The 25,155-nt window shown below is 46.8% G+C and overlaps 1 protein-coding gene across 1 annotated transcript in view; it reads left to right on the top strand.

The window, feature by feature from the left end:
- Window positions 1-25,155, top strand: part of CEP350 (centrosomal protein 350) — a 411,134-nt gene that overhangs the window by 375,968 nt on the left and 10,011 nt on the right. Inside the window, exon 37 of the mRNA XM_030208006.1 lies at window positions 9,188-9,310. Within this exon, the coding sequence (XP_030063866.1) occupies window positions 9,188-9,310 (123 nt within the window). The remainder of the gene's footprint in view (window positions 1-9,187; window positions 9,311-25,155) is intronic.

The raw sequence follows: 25,155 nt of genomic DNA, 5'->3' as shown, positions 1-25,155 counted from the left end.
CACAACATGCAAACTCTGGGGGGCACAGAAGGGGGTCATTTTACTGTTGGCTGAGATGGCAGCATTGGAATAGCCCCAGGCCATGGTTTTCTCTTCAGGAGTCAGATCTGAAAGCAGCACGGCAGTGGCCCTGTGTTTTGGAGAAACTGCCGCCATTTCAAAGAGACCTGCAACTTTGAGCAGCCAATTTCTATTGTTTTCCAGACATTCTTAAGCTGAAATCACTTTAACATTTTGCATCTTCACTGCAGTATCAATTTGCTGAACATTGGAATGCTCTTCCTTTATTGTTAAGATCTTGTCAACATTATACAAGCTTCAGGAAAACCTTGAAAACTTTCTTATTCCAGAAATCTGGTCTTATATCTTCTAACTAAATATAATTTGTGTTGTGATTAGGTTTTTATTTTAATCTTTATATTTTGTATTACTGTAGCTCTCAGATTTTCTTATCTGGTTTTTTAACTGTAATTTGCCCTGAACTGTTAAAAGTATAGGAGAACTAGAAAACCTGACATAATATCACATCTGAAAACAATGGGCCTGGTAGCTGGTGTGTCTGGGTGGCTCCAGGGCAGGAAAGCTTCCTGGTGAGTCTGGTTTTCATTGTATAGGGCCTTTTGCATGAGGCAGGCTAGTGGTCAGGTGGTTTAGGCTCAGGACTCTTTCTACGATTTGAGTTTCTGCCAGGTACTTGTGACCTCTCTTGGCCACTGCTTGGAAAACAGAATACTGGGCTAGATGGACCGTTGGTCTGACCCAGTATGGCTACTCTTATGTTCTTAAGAGACCCAGGGTTGCTTGGGCAGAGGACTTGGACAATGATGGCTCGGTCCTGTCTGAGGGGGACTTTTCTTACTAGGATGGGGAATCTCCGCTGCCCCAGGAACAGGAGGAGGAGGCCTGGTACAGCTCTAGTTTTCAATCTGATTGAAAACTTATGACCTTGCGTATTCCTCAGGGCTCTTCACTATCAGCCCTTCATTTTAACATTTTCTTGGTTCCAATCTGTAAACTTTTGTCTAATCTAGGTGTTAGCTACAGATTGGTCACTTTTGATTTGCAAATATCTTCCCCAGTACCAAATGAGATCGAGGATGGATTTAAGCTTTTAGAAATATGTTATTTATTTTATTTATTTATTTCCAAGACTTTCTATACTGCTCTAGCTGACAAGCAGAGCGGTGTACAGACTTGGTTCGCAGTAAACCATTGGTGTGGTGTGATTCCTTTGGGGGAGGGAGTAAGCTCATTCAGCCTCCAGCACCCTGTAGTTCTGCTGTGGGTCTTGAATTTAGTCTTGTCTTTTCTGGTTATAAAAACATAAATGCTGCCATGTTGGGACAGACTGAAGTTCCATCAAGCCCAGTATCCTGTTTCCAACAGTGACCAATCCCGGTTACAAGAAATAAGCAGTGGATTTTTCCCAAGTGCATCTTAATAATGGCTTATGACTTTTAGGAAGTTATCCAAACCTTTTTTTAAAACCCTTCTAAGCTAACTGCTTTTACCACATTCTCTGGCAATGAATTCCAGAGTTTAATTACACATGGAGTGAAAAAATATTTTCTCCGATTTCTTTTAAATTTACTACTAAATAGCTTCATTGTATGCCCCCTAGTCCTGGTATTTTTTGAAAGCGTAAACAAAGATTCACGCCCACCCATTCCACTCATTATTTTATAGACCTCTGTCATATCTCCCCTCCACCGTCTGTTGTTCAAGCTGAAGAGCCCTAGCCACTTTAGCCTTTCCTTATAGGGCAGTTGTCCCATCCCCGTTATCATTTTCATTGCCCTTCTCTGTACCTTTTTTAATTCCACTATATCTGTTTTAGATGCAGTGACCAGAATTGCACACAGTATTTGAGGTGCAGTCACACCATGGAGTAATACAAAGGCATTATAACATTCTCATTTTTGCTTTCCATTCCTTTCCTAATAATGCCTAACATTCTAATGCTTTCTTGGCCGCCGCTGCACAATGAGCAGAAGGTTTCAACGTATCATCAATGATAACACCTAGATCCTTTTCCTGGGCGGTGACTCCTAATGTGGAACTTTGCATCACATAGCTATAGTTTGGGTTCCACTTTCCCACATGCATCACTTTGCACTTCTCCCTTTGAACCTTTGAGATAGAGTACGCTGAAAGATGTCACTTTGAAACTATTTCATCAACCCGGAGGATTTCTGAAGTGCAGGCCATACCTTGTAGGGAACCATTTTTAGTCTTCTGAAGGGACAATGTGGGTTGCGCCCTGTACCTTTCTTCCCTCCCTTCCAAGGTAGTTTCAGCCTTCCAAGTATTGTCCCAGGTACAAAATAAGTACTTGTATGTAATATGTAAACTGCTTTGATTGTAACTACAGAAAGGCGTTATATCGTCCCATCCCCTTTTCCCTTTCCCTTTAACCTGCATATTTCCTTGCAGTTTAGGGGGGAGGTGATAGTGAACAGAGACTTTCACATTGCCTTGATGTCAGAGGAGCCTTGAGGCAGTACTTTTCTCTAGACAGCAGAGTTTAGGCATTTGGACAGACTGTTCATCCTATTTGGAGGTCTGAAGCAGGGGCAGGCAGCGTTAAAGGTGACCATAGCTTGATGAATTAAGGAGTCCATAGCCTCCTCTTACAATCTCAAGGGGTGTCAGGTGCCAGATCAACTGAAAGCTCAATCTGCCAGAGGTCAGGTGGCCTCATGGGCAGAGAGTAGTCTTATTCTTCCCAGAGATCTATTGAGTGGCCGTTTAGTCCTTGTTGCATTCCTTTGTGAAACATTATTAGATAGATGTTGAAGCCATGCATGATTCTGCCTTCAGTGTCCACTGCCTTGTTACTTTCCATGCATCTGGACCGGTCTGTTGCTCACCACTGTTGCCAGATGTGGAATTTCGCTCCTTTCCACTGACAGTCGCAAGTGTCTTCTGCTACTTTTATGGTTTTCTTTGGGGTGCTGAGGGGAGGGGCAGAGTTGAGCCAAATCAGTGGTCTTAGGGACCTTGATCTCTGTTTTCTTACCACACTTTCAGCAGTGGCTTTTTTGTGCATGGTAGGGGAGAACTTTATCTGGCACCTTCCGCTTCTTCCTGCTTATCTTAGCAGCCACGTTTTCTGATGATTGATTTATCAGTAGGAAGTCTCCTACAGTGTTATAGACACAATTTATTTTTAAATGTACAATAACATATGTAGCCTAATCAAGCTTTAAAATGTGAATGCGCACACAAAAACATTAACAGAAAAATGAACCAGCGGGGGAGGGGGCGGAGTTTGGCCAGCGATCTGTGTAGATGCATGGGCTGAGTGCTCCTCTGTCCAGAGCCTTTCTAACACCAGAAAATCGATTTTTTTTCTCCACTTTTAGACACAACCTTTCTCTACCTCCTACCTCCTGCCTGTTCTATGGCCACTAATAGAGGTGGAAAGCAGGATTCCCCTGCTTCGTCTTCTCCTTCTGGCAAAAGGCCAAAGCCAGAACAGAGCTCAACTGAAAAAATGGCATTGAAAACCTCAGAGTCTCAATTGGAATTACTTCTGCAAGGAATGAGAACATTTAAGTCTATTATGACTGAACAGGTTGTCGCTACTAAGGCTGTTCATTCAGAGATCGAATCTTTGCTCAGTTTTCAGAAGTGCATCATCGACTTGATACTTTAGAAACGCAATCGAAATCCTTCACTGAAAAGCTGACTTACATAGCAAAGCATGAACGGGACATCCAAATATTACAAAGAGACCTGGAGAATTTGTCTAATCAGAACAGCAATATTTGTATTCTTGGGCTTCCTGAGTCCACAGAAGGGTCGGATCCTATCCTCTTTCTAACGGAATTGCTCCCTAGCCTGCTCAACCTCTGTTTTACTCTTGTGTTGGAAATTGAGAGAGCGCATCGTGTGCCTTCTAGGCCTCTACCCTCAGCAAAGTATCTGAGGCCAATTATTGCCAAAGTACTCAGATATTAGCATGCCTTAACCATTTTGAATGCAGCTCGAGTTGCAAATCATCTCTTATACCAAGGTAAACGCATTCTTATAGTAGTGAATTTGGCTAAAACGACAGCTCTATAGAGGAAAGAATTCCTCAACTTCGCCAACCTCTGAAAGACATTGCAGCCAAATTTGGCCTTTTCTGTCCTGCCAAGATGAAAATTACCTACAATAATTGCACAAATACTTTCCTGGAACCTTCAGAACTCAAACTTTTCCTTGAATCAATTAAGATGCAATGACGTTAACTATGCTTCTCTCCTGCGATTTTGAATTTAGTGATTGGTTATGTCACTACATACTTTCAAATTCAGAGATTGCACTATCAGGTCTTCTTTATAGACTTCTGCTGTCACGGTCGTGCCCTGGTTTCAGGCTCTCAGTCATCTCGCCTCCTGGTGGCCAGGCCTGGTGGCTGCATTTGATTGTCTGTGTGCTGTTTCCCGTTCCAGACTTCAGCCCAGTCCAGTCCAGATCTTCCGGCCTGCCAGACTTGCTTGTCTTGTTTGAGCCTGCACAGCACCTGTAGCTGCCTGGTGATTGCTGCAGCTGTGAATCTCAGCTGCTGCTGGGCTTATTAGCCATTTGGAAACTCTCTGCTTTGCCTTTGCATCGCCTAAGGCCCTGGTTTGTTGGTGCTTGTTGCACTTCTGCCTAGCTTGGTTTTTATTCTAGTTCCTTGTCTGATGCTAGTTAGTCCGTGTGTGGTTTAGCTTAGGGTTATTGTTTGTTTCCTAGACTTGTTCCTTGTCTGTCTTTTGTGTTTAGTTTCTGTTTGTCTGTGTTTCTTGTTCAGTGGCTGCTTGGCAGCTTTCAGTTCTGTCTTGTGTTTGTCAGTGTTTGTTCCCTGTTTTAGTGGCTGCTTGCAGCTTCCAGTTCCTACCCTGTCCTGTAAGTCCTGTCGGCCACCTGCAGCCAGGGGCTCAACTCCTGGGGAAGGGCGGCTAGTGCAGGTGAAGTCTTGCTGTGTTCCTATCTGAGTTCTGTCTTGTTCCTGGTGTGGGGTGGTTTTGCCTGCCACTGCCGCTCCTTGGCAGTGGCCCAAGGGCTCACTAAGCTAGTTCCTGCTTCGGAAAACGTGACAGCTGCATCAGCTATCATGTGACTTTTCTTTTTCTCCTACATACTATTCTTTTTTTTAGGAGAATTCGCTTACTGGTTTTGGAACACCCCCAGAGCGTTCTTACGGACTCCGATCCACTCTCACCCATGAATGCATTTTCCATCTTGTTTTTGTTTCATGTAGTCCTCCTGCCTGTTGCAATGGATTACTATTGTGGTTCTACTGAGGCACTTGTTAACATATGCTTTTAAATATTATAGCATTTAACTAACTCATTGTGCTGGTTCTCATTTAGGTAGCTATATGTTAAGATTCTTGGCATTCAATCCCCTGTTTTCTCTGTTTTAGTTTATGGCTGATCTTCATGTCATTACATTTAACATCAATGGGTTGAATTGCCCCATTAAGAGGAAGACCATTTCTAACTATTTAAAATCTTTACAGCCTGTTATTTCTTTTTTTACAGGAAACTCATCTGCTTATATTTGATTGTCCTAAATTCCATATCCCAGGATTTGACAATACTTTTCACTCTCGAGCAATTAAGAAAAAAAGAGGAGTTTCAATTTTATTGCATAACTCTTTAAATGCTTAAAAGTATCTCTGATTCTGATAGTAGATGGTCTTTAGTATGTGCTACTATATATGCTGTTGATTATACATTTGTAATGTTTATGCTCCTGTCGCCGAATCACCTGAATTTATCAGAAATTTATATTTGAATATCTTGCAACATCAATCTGGTTTCTTAATTATAGCTGGTGATTTTAACCAACCTCTGATATCTACTTAGATAGGTCTTCTTCTTCTTCTAGACCCTCTAAATCGAAAATGCTTATGGAAATGCAAAACTTACTCATTTAATGCTGACCTAGTTGATGCATGGCGGATGTTACACCCCTCATCTAAAGATTTTACACACTTCTCTCCTCTGCACAACACATATGCTAGACTGGATTACTTCCTGATTTCTTTCCTCTGTATTATTTATCCAGTATACATCCATCTGATCATGTGGCAGTTTCTCTCCACCTACACTCTCCGTTACTCTTGGAGGCTTAACAGTGCCATTTTAAATTATGAAGTCTCTATTAGTAAGATCTCGGACTTCACTAAGGAATTTTTCCTTCGGAATGAATCTCCTGAATTGACACCATCCACTATCTGGGAAGCTTATAAGGCATCATTACATGGGGAACTTATAAACATCTAGGCTTGGATTACCAAACAAAAGTCTGCTAAAGAACATGCTCTTGAGCTTGATATTAAGAGATTAGAAGCTATTAACTCTGATCCATCCATTTACCACCAAATTCTTAAAGCTAAGTATGAGTACAATGCAGTAGGTTCTAGAAAAACCAAAAATGATCTTTTCATTCAGGCTTCTGGTCATTATTCTGGTAACAATAAAATTGGAAAATTATTAGCTAAATTTTTCTAAAGGGTAGAGGAGAAACACATCTGTTTTACAGAATGATCAGGGACAAATTGTTAACTCTTCTAAAGATAAAGCTGTATTGTTTTAACATTTTATTCTTCTCTGCTCACATCTGAGGCTACAGGATCTGCTCAGGATATTTCAACATTTTAGCTACTATTGCACATCCTACACTCTCCTCAACTGCTAAGAAAAACTTAGACTCGCCTATTTCTGAACAAGAATTACTTGTAGCCATCACTTCATTTGCTGCAAACAAAGCTCCTGGTCCCAATGGCATCACCCCAGAATTTTATAAGAAATTTAGATTTTTGTTAGCTCTTCATCTTTTAACATACTTTAATTTTATATGAGATCACCCTGAGAAACAACAAAGGTTCACTGAAGCCACAATCATACTTATCCCTAAACCTGGACGGGATCCCTGTAAAGTGCAAAATTATAGCCCTATTTCCCTCTTAAACCTGGACTATAACATTCTTGCCAAAATTCTCACTAAGAGACTGAACAAAATCATAGGTCAGTTGATTAACTCTGATGAAGTGGGTTTCATCAAACATAGAAATATGACAGCAAATAAAGGCCAAATGGCCCATCCAGTTTGCCCATCCTCATAACCCTTAACTCCTCTTTTTCCTAAGGGATCCCACATGCTTGTCCCATGCTTTCTTAAACTCTGACACAGTCCTTAACTCCCCAACCTCTTCTGGGAGGCCATTCCACGGTTCCACCAGCCTTTCTATCAATGAATACTTTCTTAGATTCCTCCTAAGCCTATTTCCTCTTAACTTCATTATATGCCCCTTCATTCCAGAGCTTTCCTTCATTTGAAAAAAGGCTCTCTTCCTGTACATTAATGCCCCTGAGATATTTAATTGTTTCTATCGTGTCTCCTCTTTCCTTCCTCTCTTCCAGTGTATACATCTTGAGGTTCATAAGCCTGTCCTTTTATGTTTTATGTCCACTTACCAATTTTGTAGCTGCCCCCCTGGACCGACTCCATCCTGTTTATATCGTTCCTTAGGTGCGGTCTCCAGAATTGCACACAGAACTCTAAATAGTTCCTCACGAGAGATTACAAGGGCACCATCACCTCTTTCTTCCTGCTGGTCATCCCTCTCCTTATGCACCCCAACATCCATCTGGCTTTGACCGTCACTTTTTCTGCCTGTTTGGCCATTTTAAGGTCATCAGACACAATCATCCCCAAGCCCCACTGTTCATTTGTACGCAGAAGCACTTCACCCCCTATGTTGTACCATTCCCTCAGATTCTTGTGACCCAAGTGCATTACCCTGCATTTTTTAAAAATTAAATCTTAGTTGCCAAGTATCAGACCTTCGCTGTGTCCTTCCTCATGTCGTCCACACCCTCCATGGTGTCCACCCTGTTGCAGAGTTTAGTATCATCTGCAAAGAGACAAACCTTACCAGACAGCCCTTCTGCAATATCACAAAGATGTTGAAAAGAGCTGATCCTAGCACCGATCTCTGCGGTACTCCACTAATAACATCCTTATTTTATCTCCAGATTGGCCTGTAGTTTGGTCTTCAGTTAATAGACTTTTACTTTCTGCTGGAATTCTTCAATCACTATATTTCTTTGTTCAACGAGCTGTATGGACTCCACGCAAAACGTGGAAAGCTAAACTGAGACAAGATGATTTATGTTGGCATTGTTCTTCCTGTTCTGGTTCTTCAAGACATGATTTTCAACTGCACTCCAGTATGTGCTTTCTGGTCTGGAATAATGCAGACTATTAAATCTGTTACTGCATGCTCTTCACAACTGACCTATGACGTTGTTTTACATTCGCAACATCCATGTTTCACGTCATCCTCTTGTGCACCTAAGCTACGAGATATTCTATTTGCAGTTGGTAATCAACACATTTTAAAAAATTGGAAATCAACAAAATTTCTGAATTATACCTTCTGGTGGAATACAGTTTGCCTGTTTTAATTCAAATTACATGTCTCAGAAAAACATCTGAATGGCGCTGCTGTTAAACAATTGTGGATGCCAATTGATTCATTTCTAGCATCCTGTTAACTTTCTTATAATTATTTGTCACACAAGCTTCCTCAGTTTGTTGTATTCTTTGTTTGTTGTTCAAAATGCTAGTTTTCATTGAAATTTGTTCTTTTTTCTAAAATTTACAATAAAGAAATTGAACTAAGAAAAAGAAAAATGAACCAGCTGATATTCCAACAGCTAACATTTTGGATTGTGGTAGATTTATTCTTGCTGCATTTCACCTTTGGACCATCTGAAATCTTACGGACATTCACCAGAATATTTCAACACAGTTTGTTTACACTCGATACCTTTGTTTGTGTTTCTTCTTTCATAGAAAAGAGGGTCAGTGTTCTACAGAATGTGTGCACTGCTTTAGATCCTCTCATTATCCAAAGTATAGATTTCTGGTTTTAATACCATAAACCATTGCCTCTAAAAACAGTTTATGATGTTTCAGGTCATGCGTTTTCAGAAAGCAGTTATAGTAGGCATTAGTACACAGTAAAGCTTCAAAAGACAGGAAATTCAGTGTCAAAAATGTGCATTTTGTAGACTTTGGGCAGAAAACATCAGCATTATTGAGCTGAAAAATCTGTCCTTGCAATCAGAGAGTTGCCTGACATTTTTTCTTTGCTGTGTGCCTTTCCCTCACTGTATTGTGATCTGTCTGTCCTCTGCAGACCTTCCTTGCCACAGAGGTTCTGAAACTGTTCAGTCTGAATAAAGAACCGGACCACAAAACTGATTGGCAGAAGATGATGAAATTTGGACGTAAGAAACGCGACAGAGTAGATCACATCCTGGTGAGTTTGAAATATTTCCTGCCACCCTTTTTCCCCCATTTCCCTCTATCTTCCTTCATTTATTACTAGTAACAGAATGAGAACTGGATGTCATGAGGAAGGGAGAAAGCTGAGGAAAAGAAGTAGAGAGGAGGATCAGTCAGAAATGCACACGAATAGCTTCTTGTTTTATGAAAAGCTGGTGTGTGGCACGGTGCTATGGGCCACTGTTTATAGATCAGTAGAATTTGAGCATGTGTATATACAGCAGAACAAGAGGCTCTGAGTAAAATCTATTTAAAAAATGCAATGCTGTCTCACAAATATCACTTTACTTGCAGTTATTAAGAGGACAACTTAATGTAGTAGGTTTCAATCTTTGTCACGTGAAACAGCATTTGATCAGTAACTAAAACTTAAAGACCATATCAAAATGTGTTCTTTTTATCCCTAAGAGGTGTAATTTTATAAAGCCTTTTCCATATGCTTGACAAGTGAAAAGGGCTTTTATAAAATTGCAAGGCTTTTTACATGTCCTACATGTGGGTATTCCCTGAGATGTGGTTTGGGCAGAACAGGCAGAGTTGTGATGTATATGCATATTTTATAAAACATAGATACACGCACACATTTACACCAACTTTGGAGTCAGTATTTTTGTGCTGCAGGGGCTTGTTTTGTAAAAGGCACAAAGGCATCAATGTTTTCTTTGTAAATAAGGCTTAAATTTTGGATTTCTCTTGTATATTTCCTATTTATAAAAATCAGGTCCAAAATGTAAATGTTTAATAATTTTATGAAGAGTAACTCATAGCTTCTGAGCTAACATGTGATCCTTAGAGGCATATTTTCAAAGCACTTAGCCTTCCAAAGTTCCATAGGTTTTGTTCCATAGGTTTCTATGGAACTTTGGAAGGCTATGTGCTGAGATGCAAAGTTCCCAGATTTCTAAAATTGGCCCCTAGCAATGGCCCAGGCCTGAAGAGAGTCACCAGTGCTGCAGCAGACCTTTGAGGAGCCACAATCATTTTGGCTGGCCTTGGCCTGCCAGGAATTGAGGCATGGAGTGAGAAAATAAAAAAAAAAAACAAGAACAAAGCAAAATATAAAATATATAGCCAAAACAAGCAAAACTGAAAACGTTACAAGGAAAAATATTTTGACTTAGCTAGAAAATCTTTTGACTTCCGCCTAAGGTTTTAATATATTTCTCCGAGGACAAGCAGGCTGCTTGTTCTCACTGATGGGTGACGTCCACGGCAGCCCCCTCCAACCGGAAAATTCACTGGCAAAGGCCTTTGCTAGTCCTCGCGCGCCCATGCGCACCGCGCATGCGCGGCCGTCTTCCCGCCCGAACCGGCTTGTGTTTGTCAGTCTTCTTTTGTCCACGCTCAGGACGGTCGTGTTTTGCCGCCGTTTCGTGCCCCTCAAGTTGACCTTGCGCGTCTTCATTATTTTCGCTAAAAAAAAAAAAAGACCGCTCCGGTCTTTACCCCTTTCCTGTATTTCCAGCTTTTCCCCGCGTAAGTTTCCTTTCGCTTTCGGGACCGGCCTATTTGGCCTCGGTACAGGTTTTTTCTCCCTTCTTTTTGGTGCCTTTCGTCATCATCGCGAATTTTGATTTCGCCGGCGTGATTTTTCCGCCCATGTCATCGAAGTCTTCCAGCGGCTTCAAGAAGTGCACCCAGTGCGCCCGGGTAATCTCGCTCACTGATAGGCACGCTTCGTGTCTTCAGTGTCTGGGGGCTGGGCACCGCCTGAAAGGCCTGCAGTCTTTGTGCTCTTTTGAAAAAGAGGACTCAGGTAGCGAGATTGGCCCAGTGGAACGCGTTGTTCTTGGGATGTTCGACAACAACAGCACGGGCATCGAGTGCATCGACGTCGACAGCATCAAAGTCTTCGACCTCGGCATTGGCATCGACTGCATCGAGGCTTCTACCTCCTGCATCGTCGGTACCAAGACATCAAAAGCCTGCGTCGACCCCGGTGGTACCGGGACCTCCGCTATTGCTGATGTCGTCGGACGGTGGTGCTTCGTCTGGAGTGCAGGTGAGGGCTGTCCATTCCCCTGCTGGTAGCGGTGAGCCTTCGGGTGGGTCTCCCCCTGCCCTGAGGGCTCCTGCGGTACAGCCCCCCCCCCCCCCCCCCCCCGAGATTGACCTTCTTCGGCCTCGGCCCCGAGGAAGCGACGGTTGGATTCTACGTCCTCCTCGTCGGTACGGGGAAGCTCCGGTGACATGCTTCGCTTGAAGAAGTCAAAGAAGCATCGTCACCGGTCTCCTTCCCGTCTCGGTACCGAGAGCTCTGGGTCACCGAGGCAGTCGGCACCCAGTAGGCATCGGCACCGGGAGGACCGCTCACCCTCTGTTCAGGCTTCCCAGTCTTTCTCCACAGCCGCTCTGCACGAGAGTCTCCAGGCTGTTCTTCCAGAGATTCTGGGAGAGCTGTTGCGCCCTTCTCCGGTACCGGGGGTGCTTGCGCCACCGGTACCGTCGAGTGAGGCGACGGCTGGCCCCTTGCCCGAGGTGAGGTCTCCGGTACCGGTACCGCTTGCGGTACTGGCTACGGCCGCCTCCCAGGCAGACTCCCCGTCGGCGGAGGGAGCTTCGCCGGTGCTGGCGAGGGAGTCCACCTCTCGACGCTCCTACCGTGGCCGTGTTTCCACGGAGTCGAGTCAAGCACGGCTTCAGACGCAGGTTCGTGAACTTGTGTCTGATACCGATGGTGAGGCCTCGTGGGAGGAGGAGGAGGACATCAGATATTTCTCTGACGAGGAGTCTGATGACCTTCCTTCTGACCCCACTCCCTCTCCTGAAAGGCAGCTTTCTTCTCCCGAGAGTCTGTCTTTCGCGGCCTTTGTCCGGGAGATGTCTACGGCCATCCCCTTCCCGGTGGTTGTGGAGGATGAGCCCAGGGCTGAAATGTTTGAGCTCTTGGACTATCCTTCTCCACCTAAGGAAGCGTCCACAGTACCCATGCATCATGTCCTAAAAAAGACATTGCTGGCGAACTGGACCAAGCCATTAACTAATCCCCACATTCCCAAGAAGATGGAATCCCAGTATCGGATCCATGGGGACACAGAGCTGATGCGCACTCAGTTGCCTCACGACTCTGGTGTGGTGGATCTGGCCCTAAAGAAGGCTAAGAGTTCTAGAGAGCATGCTTCGGCGCCCCCGAGCAAAGACCAGAACCTTAGACTCCTTTGGGAGGAAGGCCTATCATTCCTCTATGCTCGTGGCCAAGATTCAGTCCTACCAGCTCTACACGAGCATCCATATGCGGAACAATGTGCAACAGTTGGTGGGCTTGGTGGACAAGCTCCCTCCTGAGCAAGCCAAGCCGTTTCAGGAGGTGGTCAGGCAGCTGAAGGCGTGCAGAAAATTCCTGGCCAGAGGGGTATATGATACCTTTGATGTTGCGTCCAGGGCCGCTGCTCAAGGTGTGGTGATGCGCAGACTCTCATGGCTGCGTGCCTCCGACTTGGAGAATAGGATCCAGCAGCGGATTGCGGACTCCCCTTGCCGAGCAGACAACATTTTTGGAGAGAAAGTCGAACAGGTGGTAGAACAGCTCCACCAGCGGGATAACGCTTTCGACAAATTCTCCCGCGGCAGCCTTCAGCATCTACCTCCTCAGGTAGACGTTTTTATGGGGGAAGGAGGGCTGTTCCCTACTCTTCTGGTAAGCGTAGGTACAATCCTCCCTCTCGCCAGCCTGCGGCCCAGGCTAAGCCCCAGCGCGCTCGCTGTCGTCAGCAGCGTGCGCCTCATCAAGGCCCCACGGCTCCCCAGCAAAAGCAGGGGACGAGCTTTTGACTGGCTCCAGCAGAGCATAGCCAACATCAACGTGTCCGTGCCGGGCGATCTGCCGGTCGGGGGGAGGTTGAAAGTTTTTCACCAAAAGTGGCCTCTTATAACCTCCGACCGTTGGGTTCTTCAAATAGTCCGGCAAGGATACACCCTCAATTTGGCCTTGAAGCCTCCAAATTGCCCACCAGGAGCTCAGTCCTACAGCTTCCAGCACAAGCAGGTACTTGCAGAGGAACTCTCCGCCCTTCTCAGCGCCAATGCGGTCGAGCCCGTGCCATCCGAGCAAGAAGGGCTGGGATTCTATTCCAGGTACTTCCTTGTGGAAAAGAAAACAGGGGGGATGCGTCCCATCCTAGACCTAAGGGCCCTGAACAAATATCTGGTCAAGGAAAAGTTCAGGATGCTTCAGGAAACGATTGGCTATGCTCTCTGGACTTGAAGGACGCCTACATGCACATCCCGATACTGCCAGCTCACAGGCAGTATCTGCGATTTCAGCTGGGCACACGTCACTTCCAGTACTGTGTGCTACCCTTTGGGCTCGCCTCTGCGCCCAGGGTGTTCACGAAGTGCCTGGCTGTAGTAGCAGCAGCGCTTCGCAGGCTTGGGAGTACATGTGTTCCGTTATCTCGACGATTGGCTGGTGAAGAACACATCCAAGGCGGGAGCTCAGCAGTCCATGCAGATGACTATTCGACTCCTGGAGCTACTGGGGTTTGTGATAAATTATCCAAAGTCCCATCTTCTCCCAGTACAGAGACTCGAATTCATAGGAGCTCTGCTGGATTCTTGGATGGCTCGTGCCTATCTTCCGGAGACAAGGGCCAACAACCTGCTGTCCCTCGTCTCCCGGGTACGAGCGTCCCAGCAGATCACAGCTCGGCAGATGTTGAGATTGCTTGGCCACATGGCCTCCACAGTTCATGTGACTCCCATGGCTCGTCTTCACATACGATCTGCTCAATGGACCCTAGCTTCCCAGTGGTTTCAGGCTGCTGGGGATCTAGAGGACGTGATCCACCTGTCCACGAATTTTCTCAAATCCCTGTACTGGTGGACGATTTGGTCCAATTTGACTCTGGGACGCCCTTTCCAAATTCCTCAGCCACAAAAAGTGCTGACTAAGGATGCGTCTCTCCTGGGGTGGGGAGCTCATGTCGATGGGCTTCACACCCAGGGAAGCTGGTCCCTCCAGGAACGCGATCTGCAGATCAATCTCCTGGAGTTACGAGCGCTCTGGAACGCTCTGAAGGCTTTCAGAGATCGGCTGTCCCACCAAATTATCCAAATTCAGACAGACAACCAGGTTGCCATATATTACATCAACAAGCAGAGGCGCACCGGATCTCGCCCCTGTGTCAGGAAGCCGTCGGCATGTTGCTCCAAGCCACATACCTGGCAGGCGTAAACAACAGTCTGGCCGACAGGTTGAGCAGGATTATGCAACCTCACAAGTGGTCGCTCAACTCCAGAGTAGTGCGCCGGATCTTCCAGGTGTGGGGCACCCCCTTGGTAGATCTCTTTGCATCTCGAGCCAACCACACAGTCCCTCAGTTCTGTTCCAGGCTTCAGGCCCACGGCAGACTGGCATCGGATGCCTTCCTCCTGGATTGGGGGGAAGGCCTGCTGTATGCTTATCCTCCCATACCTCTGGTGGGGAAGACTTTGTTGAAACTCAAGCAAGACCGAGGCACCATGATTCTGATCGCTCCTTTTTGGCCGCGTCAGATCTGGTTCCCTCTCCTTCTGGAGTTATCCTCCGAAGAACCGTGGAGATTGGAGTGTTTTCCGACCCTCATCACACAGGACGAAGGGGCACTTCTGCATCCCAACCTCCAGTCTCTGGCTCTCACGGCCTGAATGTTGAGAACGTAGACTTTGCCTCTTTGGGTCTGTCGGAGGGTGTCTCCCGTGTCTTGCTTGCTTCCAGAAAAGATTCCACTAAGAGGAGTTACTTCTTTTTATGGAGGAGGTTTGCCGTCTGGTGTGACAGCAAGGCCTTAGATCCTCGCTCCTGTCCTACACAGACCCTGCTTGAATACCTTCTGCACTTGTCTGAGTCTGGTCTCAAGACCAACTCTGTAAGGGTTCACCTTAGCGCAATCAGTGCATACCATTACCGTGTGGAAGGTAAGCCGATCTCAGGACAGCCTTTAGTTGTTCGCTTCATGAGAGGTTTGCTTTTGTCAAAGCCCCCCGTCAAACCTCCTACAGTGTCATGGGATCTCAACGTCGTTTTCACCCAGCTGATGAAACCTCCTTTTGAGCCACTGAACTCCTGCCATCTGAAGTACTTGACCTGGAAGGTCATTTTCTTGGTGGCAGTTACTTCAGCTCGTAGAGTCAGTGAGCTTCAGGCCCTGGTAGCCCAGGCCCCTTACACTAGATTTCATCATAATAGAGTAGTCCTCCACACTCACCCTAAGTTCTTGCCGAAGGTAGTGTCGGAGTTCCATCTGAACCAGTCAATTGTCTTGCCAACATTCTTTCCCCGTCCGCGTTCCTGCCCTGCTGAACGTCAGCTGCACACATTGGACTGCAAAAGAGCATTGGCCTTCTATCTGGAGCGGACACAGCCCAACAGAAAGTCCGCCCAATTGTTTGTTTCTTTTGATCCCAATAGGAGGGGAGTGGCTGTGGGGAAACGCACCATATCCAGTTGGCTAGCAGATTGCATTTCCTTCACTTACGCCCAGGCTGGGCTGGCTCTTGAGGGTCATGTCACGGCTCATAGTGTTAGAGCCATGGCAGCGTCAGTGGCCCACTTGAAGTCAGCCACTATTGAAGAGATTTGCAAAGCTGCGACGTGGTCATCTGTCCACACATTCACATCTCATTACTGCCTGCAGCAGGATACCCGACGCGACAGTCGGTTCGGGCAGTCAGTGCTTCAGAATCTGTTCGGGGTTTAGAATCCAACTCCACCCCCCTAGGCCCATGTTTATTCTGTTCCAGGCTACGCTCTCAGTTAGTTGGATAAGTTGTTAGGTCAATCTCAGTTTTGTCCTCGCCATTGCGAGGCTCAATTGACCATGTTTGTTGTTTTGAGTGAGCCTGGGGGCTAGGGATACCCCATCAGTGAGAACAAGCAGCCTGCTTGTCCTCGGAGAAAGCGAATGCTACATACCTGTAGAAGGTATTCTCCGAGGACAGCAGGCTGATTGTTCTCACAAACCCGCCCGCCTCCCCTTTGGAGTTGTGTCTTCCCTTGTCTTTGTCTTGCTACATACGAGACTGACGAACACGAGCCGGTTCGGGCGGGAAGACGGTGCGTATGGGCGCGCGAGGACTAGCAATGGCCTTTGCTAGTGAAGTTTCCGGTTGGAGGGGGCTGCCGTGGACGTCACCCATCAGTGAGAACAATCAGCCTGCTGTCCTCGGAGAATACCTTTTACAGGTATGTAGCATTCGCTTTTTCCATCCTTGAAGTTACACATAAGCCCACATCATTTCTGGCAGTTTTATAGGATGGGGGAAAAACTGATTCATACACTGCAAAACACTTTATGTTTCCCAGTTTGTTTTTTACTGTAATATTTTTCAATTAAAAATGTGGGAGGTGAACAGACAGGTTGGACAGGTTTTTTTAAAGGCCTAATTTTCTGCTGGTAAAATATTATTTGCATAGGATTTGAATATTGGCCCTCTTAGTGAAAGACTTGTATTTTGAAATTTTACTGGGTCAATCAATGTCTGCCCTTTTTACCTTAGTTGTATTTGTTTTTCTTATCTCTTCAGTTCTTTTGTGCTTTTCAAATGATTGATGTTCCTTATCATCCAGGCTAGACCATTCCAAACAGCAGATGGTTACAGAGGGGAAAAAAAACTCAGAGCTGACTTCACTCCCCTTCAGTGGCACTCATGCTGCCTTCTGCTCTTCAGTATCTGGAGGGAAGGCAGTGGTGTAGCCAGACCTCGACATGGAGGGGGTCCAGAGTCAAACGTGAGGGGGTACATTTTGGCCTGCCGCCTCCTCCCAAGCCCTGCCAGCTGAAGCATTTGTCCAGCGCTGGTTTCTGCAACGTTGCCTGCCCTGCTCTGCTCTTCTCTTCGTGTCACGTTCATGCTCGTTTTAGTGAAACTGAGGATACGTGAAACTTTGCACATGCTCAATTGCATTAACCCTTTAGTGTCCAATGTTCCCATCAGTCTGTTCCCATATGGCTTATTACAGGAACATTGGACACTAAAGGGTTTTAAAACAAGCATGCACGCAACATGAGGGGTAGAGCAAGGCAGGGAATGCGATGGAGACCAGCGCTGGACAAACACTTCAGCCGGGAAGGGGCTCAGGCTGCCATGGCCCCCCTTAGCTACGCCACTGTGGGAAGGGGGGAGATTATCCATGGATGTCTCCTGAGGGGAGTGAAGCAAAGGACTTCTACTTCAGTAGTCTTGCCTAATTTTTAAGTGAGGGCCACTGAGTCCAAAAGAGGTGTGAAAAAGGGCGAACACAGCCCTTCTTCAAATACAGGATAAGTGACCAAAACCTAACTGAAACCCTAAGATGCCAAACTTTGCATGCAGTGTAACTCAAGAGAAATAGAAAGAGATGCATTTCTTCCAGTGCAGTGCAAAATATAATGACAGCAGATTGAAATATGTAAGTTTTGAGAATTTACATCATTAAACTAAAAATAAAATTGTTTATCTACCTTTGTTGTCTGGTGATTTAATTTTTTTTTATTCGTTTTGTTCCCAGTCTCTGGTTCTACTTCCCTCTGTCTGTGCTCTGAATTCTTTCTGGGGCCTCCAGTCCATTTGGTTTTCTCTCCTCCTTTCTTCTTTACTTCCTGCCTTATATCTATCTTTCGCACTAAGTACATAAGTATTTCCACACTGGGACAGACCAAAGGTCCATCAAGCCCAGTATCCTGTTTCCAACAGTGGCCAATCCAGGTCACAAATACCTGGCAAGATCCCAGAAAAGCTCAATACATTTTATGATGCTTATTCCAGAAGTAAGCAGTGGATTTTCCCAAGTCAATTTAATAATGGTCTATGGACTTTCCCTTTAGGAAGCTGTCCAGACCCTTTTTAAACCCCGCTAAGCTAACCGCCTTTACCACATTCTCTAGCAATGATCATGCTCAGCTTTTTTCCAGTTTTTTGTTGTCTTCTCAAATCTCTCTAATTTTCTAACTCTTCCCACAGAAGAAAGCGTTTATAAACAGCTTGAAAACCTGAAAGTGGACGGAGCTATGGGGCCGGATGAGATATATTCCAGGATACTGAGGGACAGAGAAGTCCTTGCAGAACTTCTTAAGGATTTATTTAATAGATCTTTAGAAACGGGAGGGGTTCCACGGGGTTGGAGATGAGCTGATGTGGTCCCTCTTCAGAAAAGCAGAGGCAGGGAAGAAGTGGGAAACTAAAGGCCGGTAAGCCTCGCGTCAGTTATAGGAAAAATAATGGAGTTGCTGCTGAAGGAAAGGATAGTTGACTTTCTAGAAGCCAGCAGGTTACAGGATCTGAGGCAACATGGTTTTACCAATGGAAAATCCTGCTAAATGAATCTGATTGATTTCTTTGACTGGGTGACCAAAGAACTGGGTAAAGGATGTGCGCTAGATGTAATCTACTTGGATTTCAGCAAAGCCTTTGATACAATCTCTCACAGAAGACTCATAAATAAGCTGAGAGGGCTGAACTAGGGACCCAAAGTGGTGAACTGGATTGGAAATTGGTTGACTGCCATGCGGCAGAGTGTGATGGTAAATGGAATCCGCTTGGAGGAAAGAAAGGTGAGTAGTGGAGTGCCTCAGGGGTCGATGCTGGAACCGATTCTGTTTAATATATTTGTGAGAAACATTGCTGAAGGGTTAGAAGGAAACGTTTGCCTTTTTGCGGATGATGCTAATAGAGTGAATACCCTGGAGTGAGTAGAAACCATGAGAAAGGATCTCCAAAAGCTGGTAGAATGGTTAAGGGTCTGGCAGTTAAAATTTAAAGCTAAGAAGTGCAGAGTGATGCACGGAGTTCAGAAATACAAACGAGATGTACCAGATAGGAGGGGAGAGATTGGTAAGTTCGGCTCAGGAGGAGGGACCTTAGGGTCATGGTGTCTAAGGATCTCAAGGTGACAAAACAGTGCAACAAGGCGGTGGCCATGGCCAGAAGGACACTAGGCTGCATAGAGAGGGGTATAACCAGTAGAAGAAAGGTGGTATTTTTGCACCTGTACAAGTCGTTGGTGAGGCCCCACTTTGAGTATTGTGTTCAGTTTTGGAGGCCTTATCTTGCTAAGGATGTAAAAAGATTTGGGGGTCCTTTTACTAAGGTGCGCTGAAAAATGGCCTGCAATAGTGTAGGCATGTGTTTTGGGCATGCGCAGAATCATTTTTCAGCACACCTGCAAAATATACCTTTTTAAAATTTTTGCTGGAAATGGACATGCGGCAAACCAAAAATTGCCGCGTGTCCATTTTGGTTCTGAGACCTTACAGCCAGCCATTGACCTAGCGGTAAAGACTCACGCGGTAGCCAGATGGTAATGACCTACACGCATCAAATGCCACTTGGCATGCGTACGATTCACGCATTCGAAAATAAAAAATTTTTGGACGCGTGTATCAGATGCTCACCAAAAATGAAATTACCATAAGAGCCACGCGGTAACTCCATTTCGGCGCACGTAGACACGTACGCAGCTTAGTAAAAGGACCCCTTGAAGCAGTTCAAAGAAAGATGATGAAAATGGTATGGGGTTTATGTAGTAAAGACGTACATGGAGAGACTTGCTGACCTAAACATTTATACCCTGGAGGAAAGGAGAAACAGGAGTGATATGATACAGATGTTCAAATATTTGAAAGGTGTTAATCCATAAACAGACATTTTTGAGAGACAGGAAGGTGGTAGAACTAGAGAACATGAATTGAGGTTGAAAGGGGGCCGGCTCAGGAATAATGTCAGGAAGTCTTTTTTCACTGAGAGGGGTAGTAGATGTCTGGAATACCCCCCCCCCCCCCCACGGGAAGTGATGGATTTGCAAATGTTAACTGAGTTCAAAAATGCATCGGACAAGCATAAACGAATCCTGTTTAGAAGGAAAGGATCTAAAGAAGATTAGCATAGATTAAGTAGGAAAGACAGTATAGGGCAGACTTCTATGATTTGTGCCCTGATCGAGGATGAATAGATTTGGATGGGCTGGGTGGAATTTTTCAGGGGCTTTGACAACAATATCAGAAAGTTTAGGACAAGGCCAGTGCCAGGCAGACTTCTATGGTCTATGCCCAAAAAATGGCAAGGATAAATCAAGATCAGGAATACATATGATGTGATATATCTTGTTGGGCAGACTGGATGGACCTTACAGGTCTTTATCTGCCATCATCTACTATGTTACTATGTTCCCTTCCATGTTTAGCATGTCTCCCCCTCTTTCATCCCCTCCCCTCCCTCCGCAGTATTTCTCCCCCTCTCTCATCCTTTCCCCTCCCTTCCATGTGCAGTATTTGTTCCCCTCTCTTATCCCTTTCCCTCCCTTCCAGTGGTGTGCTGGTAAATGTTTAACAACAGGCTCTCTCCCTGGTCCCCCTCTGCGCCCCCCCCCCCCCCCAAAATGCAGAGCTGGCTATGGCTGGGGAGAGAGCCTGGGGTGGGGGGTGACAATGCATTCCTCCAGGAAAAAAAATTAAATGATCCCAGGTTCCAATCTAATTCATTTTTAATGTGCGATAAAATGCCGTAAATAAATATAAACTTTTAATGTTGAGCACCTGATTCTCAAAGTGAACATATTCCAAACACTATAATGAAAATAAAAATGATTTTTTTTTTCTACCTTTGTTGTCTGGTGACTGTTTTTCTGATCATGCTGGCCCAGTATCCGATTCTGCTGCTATCTGTCCTCCTAACTTCGTTTCCAGGGCTTCCTTTCCATTTATTTCTTTCCTTTCCTCCTTTCTTCTTCATTTCTGGTCCTCAGCTTCTGCCTATTTTCTTCATCCATGTGCAGTTTTTCTCCTCTCTTCCTTTTCCCTCATCTCATCTCCTTCTTCACTCTTCTCTCCCCTCCATCCATGTCCAGCATTTCTTCTCTCTCCCCTCCTCTCCCCTGCCCTGCATGCACCCATATCCAGCAGTGACCCTCCTTTCCCCTGTCCTCCATCCACCCATGTCCAGCAGTGACCCTCCTTATCCCTGTCCTCCATCCACCCATGTCCAGCAGTGATCCTCCTTTCCCTTGCCCTGCATGCACCCATGTCCAGCAGTGACCCTCCTTTCCCCTGCCCTGCATGCACCCATGTCCAGCAGTGACCCTCCTTTCCCCTGTCCTCCATCCACCCATGTCTAGCAGTGACCCTCCTTTCCCCTGTCCTCCATCCACCCATGTCCAGCAGTGACCCTCCTCTCCTTTCCTCTCCCCTGCCCTGCATGCACCCATACCCAGTGACCCTCCTTTCCCCTGCCCTGCATTAACCCATATCCAGCGCGACCCTTATTTCTCTTCCCTCCATCCACCCATGCCCAGGGACTCCCTTCTCTCCCCTCCCGAAATGTTCACCGGCGACTTCTCCCTCCCTCCGGAACTGTCCCGTCCCTCGCCGACCTGACTCTTCTAATCCTGCAGCGGGGCAGGCAGTATTGCCTGCCCGCTACCAGCACTGACTCTCCCCTGCCGGTTTGCGCTTCAAAATGGCCGCCGAGACTTCAGTAGAAGTCTGGCGAGGCCGCCTCTGGAAGTCTCGGTGGCCATTTTTAAAGCGCAAACCGGCAGGAGAGAGTCAGCGCTGGTTGCGGGCAGGCAAGACTGCCTGCCCCGCCGAAGAATTAGAAGAGTCCGGTGACGGTCGGTTACAGTGAGGGATCGGGCGGGAGGGAGGGAGGAGAGCCGGCTCGCAGTAGGAAACAACCGGCTCGCAAGTTGGTACAAAATGTAACAACCAGCTCTTGCGAGCCGGTGCGAGCCAGCTCCAGCACACCACTGCTCCCTTCCATGTGCAGCATTCTTCCCTCTCTTCTTTCCCTTCCCCTCCTTTCCATCCACAGCATTTCCCCCCTCTCTTCTTTTTCCTCCATCCATGTGCAGCATTTCCTTGATCCAAAGGAAGATAGTGCTTGTGAGAACAGACAACCAAGTAGAAATGTTTTACATTAACAATACAAAGAGGATTAGGTTCTTTAGGCTTTTCTTTCTTTTCGTCGCAGCCCTCTTTTAGGCCGCGTGGTCGGGTTTTCTTTTTCCCTTTTTTGTGCCTTTTTAATTGGCACAATCGCGTCTTTTAATTTCGCAGCCGCCATTTTTCCGTCCATGTCATCGAGGACACCCAGCAGCTTCAAGCGTTGTACTCGGTGCAACCGGACCATCTCGGGTACCGACCCCCACTCATGGTGTCTCCAGTGCCTTGGGCCCGATCATCTTCCAGCTGCTTATAAGCTGTGTCCTTTAATGAAAAAACGGACCCAAGTGTCTCGGGAGGCTCAATGGGAAAAACTTTTTTGTTGATCGGTCCGGTCCTCCGACGTTGGCATCGGTACCGAGGTCGGCGGCGCCAACGTCAAGGGAAGCATTGACTTCGAGAGCACAGGTAATGGCTGCTGAACGACCACATCGCGCTGGGAGCAGCAAGGCATCGAGTGGGTCTCCACCTGTCTCGAGGCCTACTGCAATGCAGGCCCCCCAGGACCAACCTTCATTGGACCCAGCCCCGTGGAGGCATGAGGATTCCACGTCCTCCGGTACCGAGGAGTCTCGATGACGGGCATCGAGCAAAGGCTAAGAAGCACCGTCATCGATCTCCTTCCTTGCGCGGTACCGAGAGCTCTGGGGAGCTGAGGGATTCGGCACCTGAGAAGCATCGGTGCCGGGAGGACCTCTCACCCTGTATACAGGAGGTGCCAATGCATCCGTCTTCTGGCAGCCTGGTACCGGCTCTCAAGCCCCCTCAGATTCTGCCACTGGCTCCTGCACCGGCCCTGCAGCCTTTTCTGATGGAGGCTCTCAACGAGCGCATCAGGGCCCTTCTTCCAGAGCTTCTGGAGGGATTGCTGCGCCAGTCTAATTCGGTGCCAGGGGTCCTTGTGCCTTCTGCACTGACTGTTGAAGCGGCAACTGGTCCTTCACCTGTGCTGAGGTCCCCGACCTCGGTGCCACTTGCGGTATCGGCGTCAGCTGCCACCCGGGTCAATTCTCCGATGTCGGCGGAGGAAGCTTCACCGCAGTCCAGGCAGGGGTCAACTTCTCGACATCCCCCTCGAGATAGTCGTTCCTCAACGTCGAGACAGGCTCGGGTTCGGGCTGCTCTTAGAGAGCTTTTGTCCGATACTGATAATGAGCGCTCTTGGGAGGAAGAGGAAGATCTCAGATACTTTTCTGAAGAAGAGTCCTATGGGGTCCCCTCTGATCCTACTCCGCCTATTGAAAGAAGGATGTCTCCGCCTGAGAGTCTTTCTTTTTCCTCCTTTGTTCGGGAAATGTCTAAGGATATTCCCTTCCCTATGGAGGTTGTGGATGAGCCCAGGGCTGAGATGCTCGAGGTCTTGGATTATCCTTCACCTACCGAGGTTTCAACGGCTCCCTTCCATAACACACTCAGGGAAGTTCTTATGCAAAACTGGTCGTTCCCTCTCTCTAATTCAGTTGTCCCAAAAAAAGCTGAGTCCCAGTGCAGAGTCCACGGAGAGCCAGTGATGGTGAACTCTCAGCTACCTCATGATTCTATGGTGGTGGATTCTGCTCTCAAGAGAGCCAAGAGTACTAGAGACTGTGCCTCGGCACCCCCAGGCAGAGAGTCTAGGACCTTGGATTCTTTTGGGAGGAAGACGTATCAGTCCGCTATGCTCGCAGCCAAGATACAGACATACCAGCTCTACACGAGCATCCACTTGCAGAACTCGGTGAGGCAACTGTCCAGTTTGATCGAAGCGCTTCCTCCGGAGCTCGCCGAACCTTTTCACCAGGTGGTCAGGCAGCAGAAGGCGTGTCTAAAATTCCTGGCCAGGGGTACTTACGACACTTTTGATGTGGCATCCAGAATAGCTGCTCAAGGTATAGTGATGCGTAGACTCTCATGGCTGCGTGTCATTGACCTGGATCATAAGATCCAGCAACGAATGGTGGATGTTCCTTGCTGGGGGGATAACTTTTTTGGTGGAAAAGTAGAGGATGTGGTCGATCAGATCAAAAAGCACCATGATGCTATGGATTCTCTCTCCCGCCGGGAGTATTCTGCTACCACCTCCTCATCTAAGAGGTTTTTTGGAGGGAGGAGGGATGCTCCCTATTCCTATAATAGGCGTAGGTACACTCCTGCTTCTCGGCAGCCTACCCAGGCTCAGTCCCAGCGCACTCGTTCTTGTCAACAGCGTGCGCCTAGGGCCCATGCGGCTCCCCAACAAAAGCAAGGGACGGGCTTTTGACTGGCTCCAGTGCAGCATAGCCACAGTGCAAGTGTCCATTCCAGACGACTTACCGGTTGGAGGGAAGTTAATATTTTTTCACCAAAGGTGGCCTCTTATAACCTCCGACCGGTGGGTTCTTCAAATAGTCCGGTCAGGATACACTCTCAATCTGGAATCTATGCCTCCAAATTGTCCACCGGGAGCTCAGTCCTTCAGCTCCCAGCACAAGCAGGTACTTGCAGAGGAACTCTCCGCCCTTCTAAAGGCCAGTGTGGTCGAACCCGTTTCACCAGGGAAAGAAGGGCTGAGATTCTATTCCAGGTACTTCCTGGTGCAAAAGAAAACAGGGGGGATGTGTCCCATCCTAGACCTAAGGGCCCTGAACAAATTCCTAGTCCGAGAAAAGTTCAGGATGATTTCCCTCGGCACCCTTCTTCCCATGATTCAGGAAAACAATTGGCTATGCTCTCTGGACTTAAAGGATGCCTATACCCACATCTTGATACTCCAAGCTCACAGGAAGTATCTTCGATTTCGGTTGGGAACTCGGCACTTTCAGTACTGTGCACTACCATTTGGCCTCGCGTCTGCGCCCAGGGTTTTTACAAAGTGCCTGGCTATTGTCGCAGTATCGCTACACAGACTGGGAGTGCATGTGTTCCCTTATCTCGACGATTGGCTGGTGAAGAGCACCTCGGAGGCAGG

The sequence above is a fragment of the Microcaecilia unicolor genome, chromosome 6 (genome assembly GCF_901765095.1).
Source record: "Microcaecilia unicolor chromosome 6, aMicUni1.1, whole genome shotgun sequence".
In the NCBI taxonomy this organism is placed as follows: Eukaryota; Metazoa; Chordata; class Amphibia; order Gymnophiona; family Siphonopidae; genus Microcaecilia; species Microcaecilia unicolor.
This window is presented reverse-complemented; position numbering and strand designations above follow the sequence as displayed.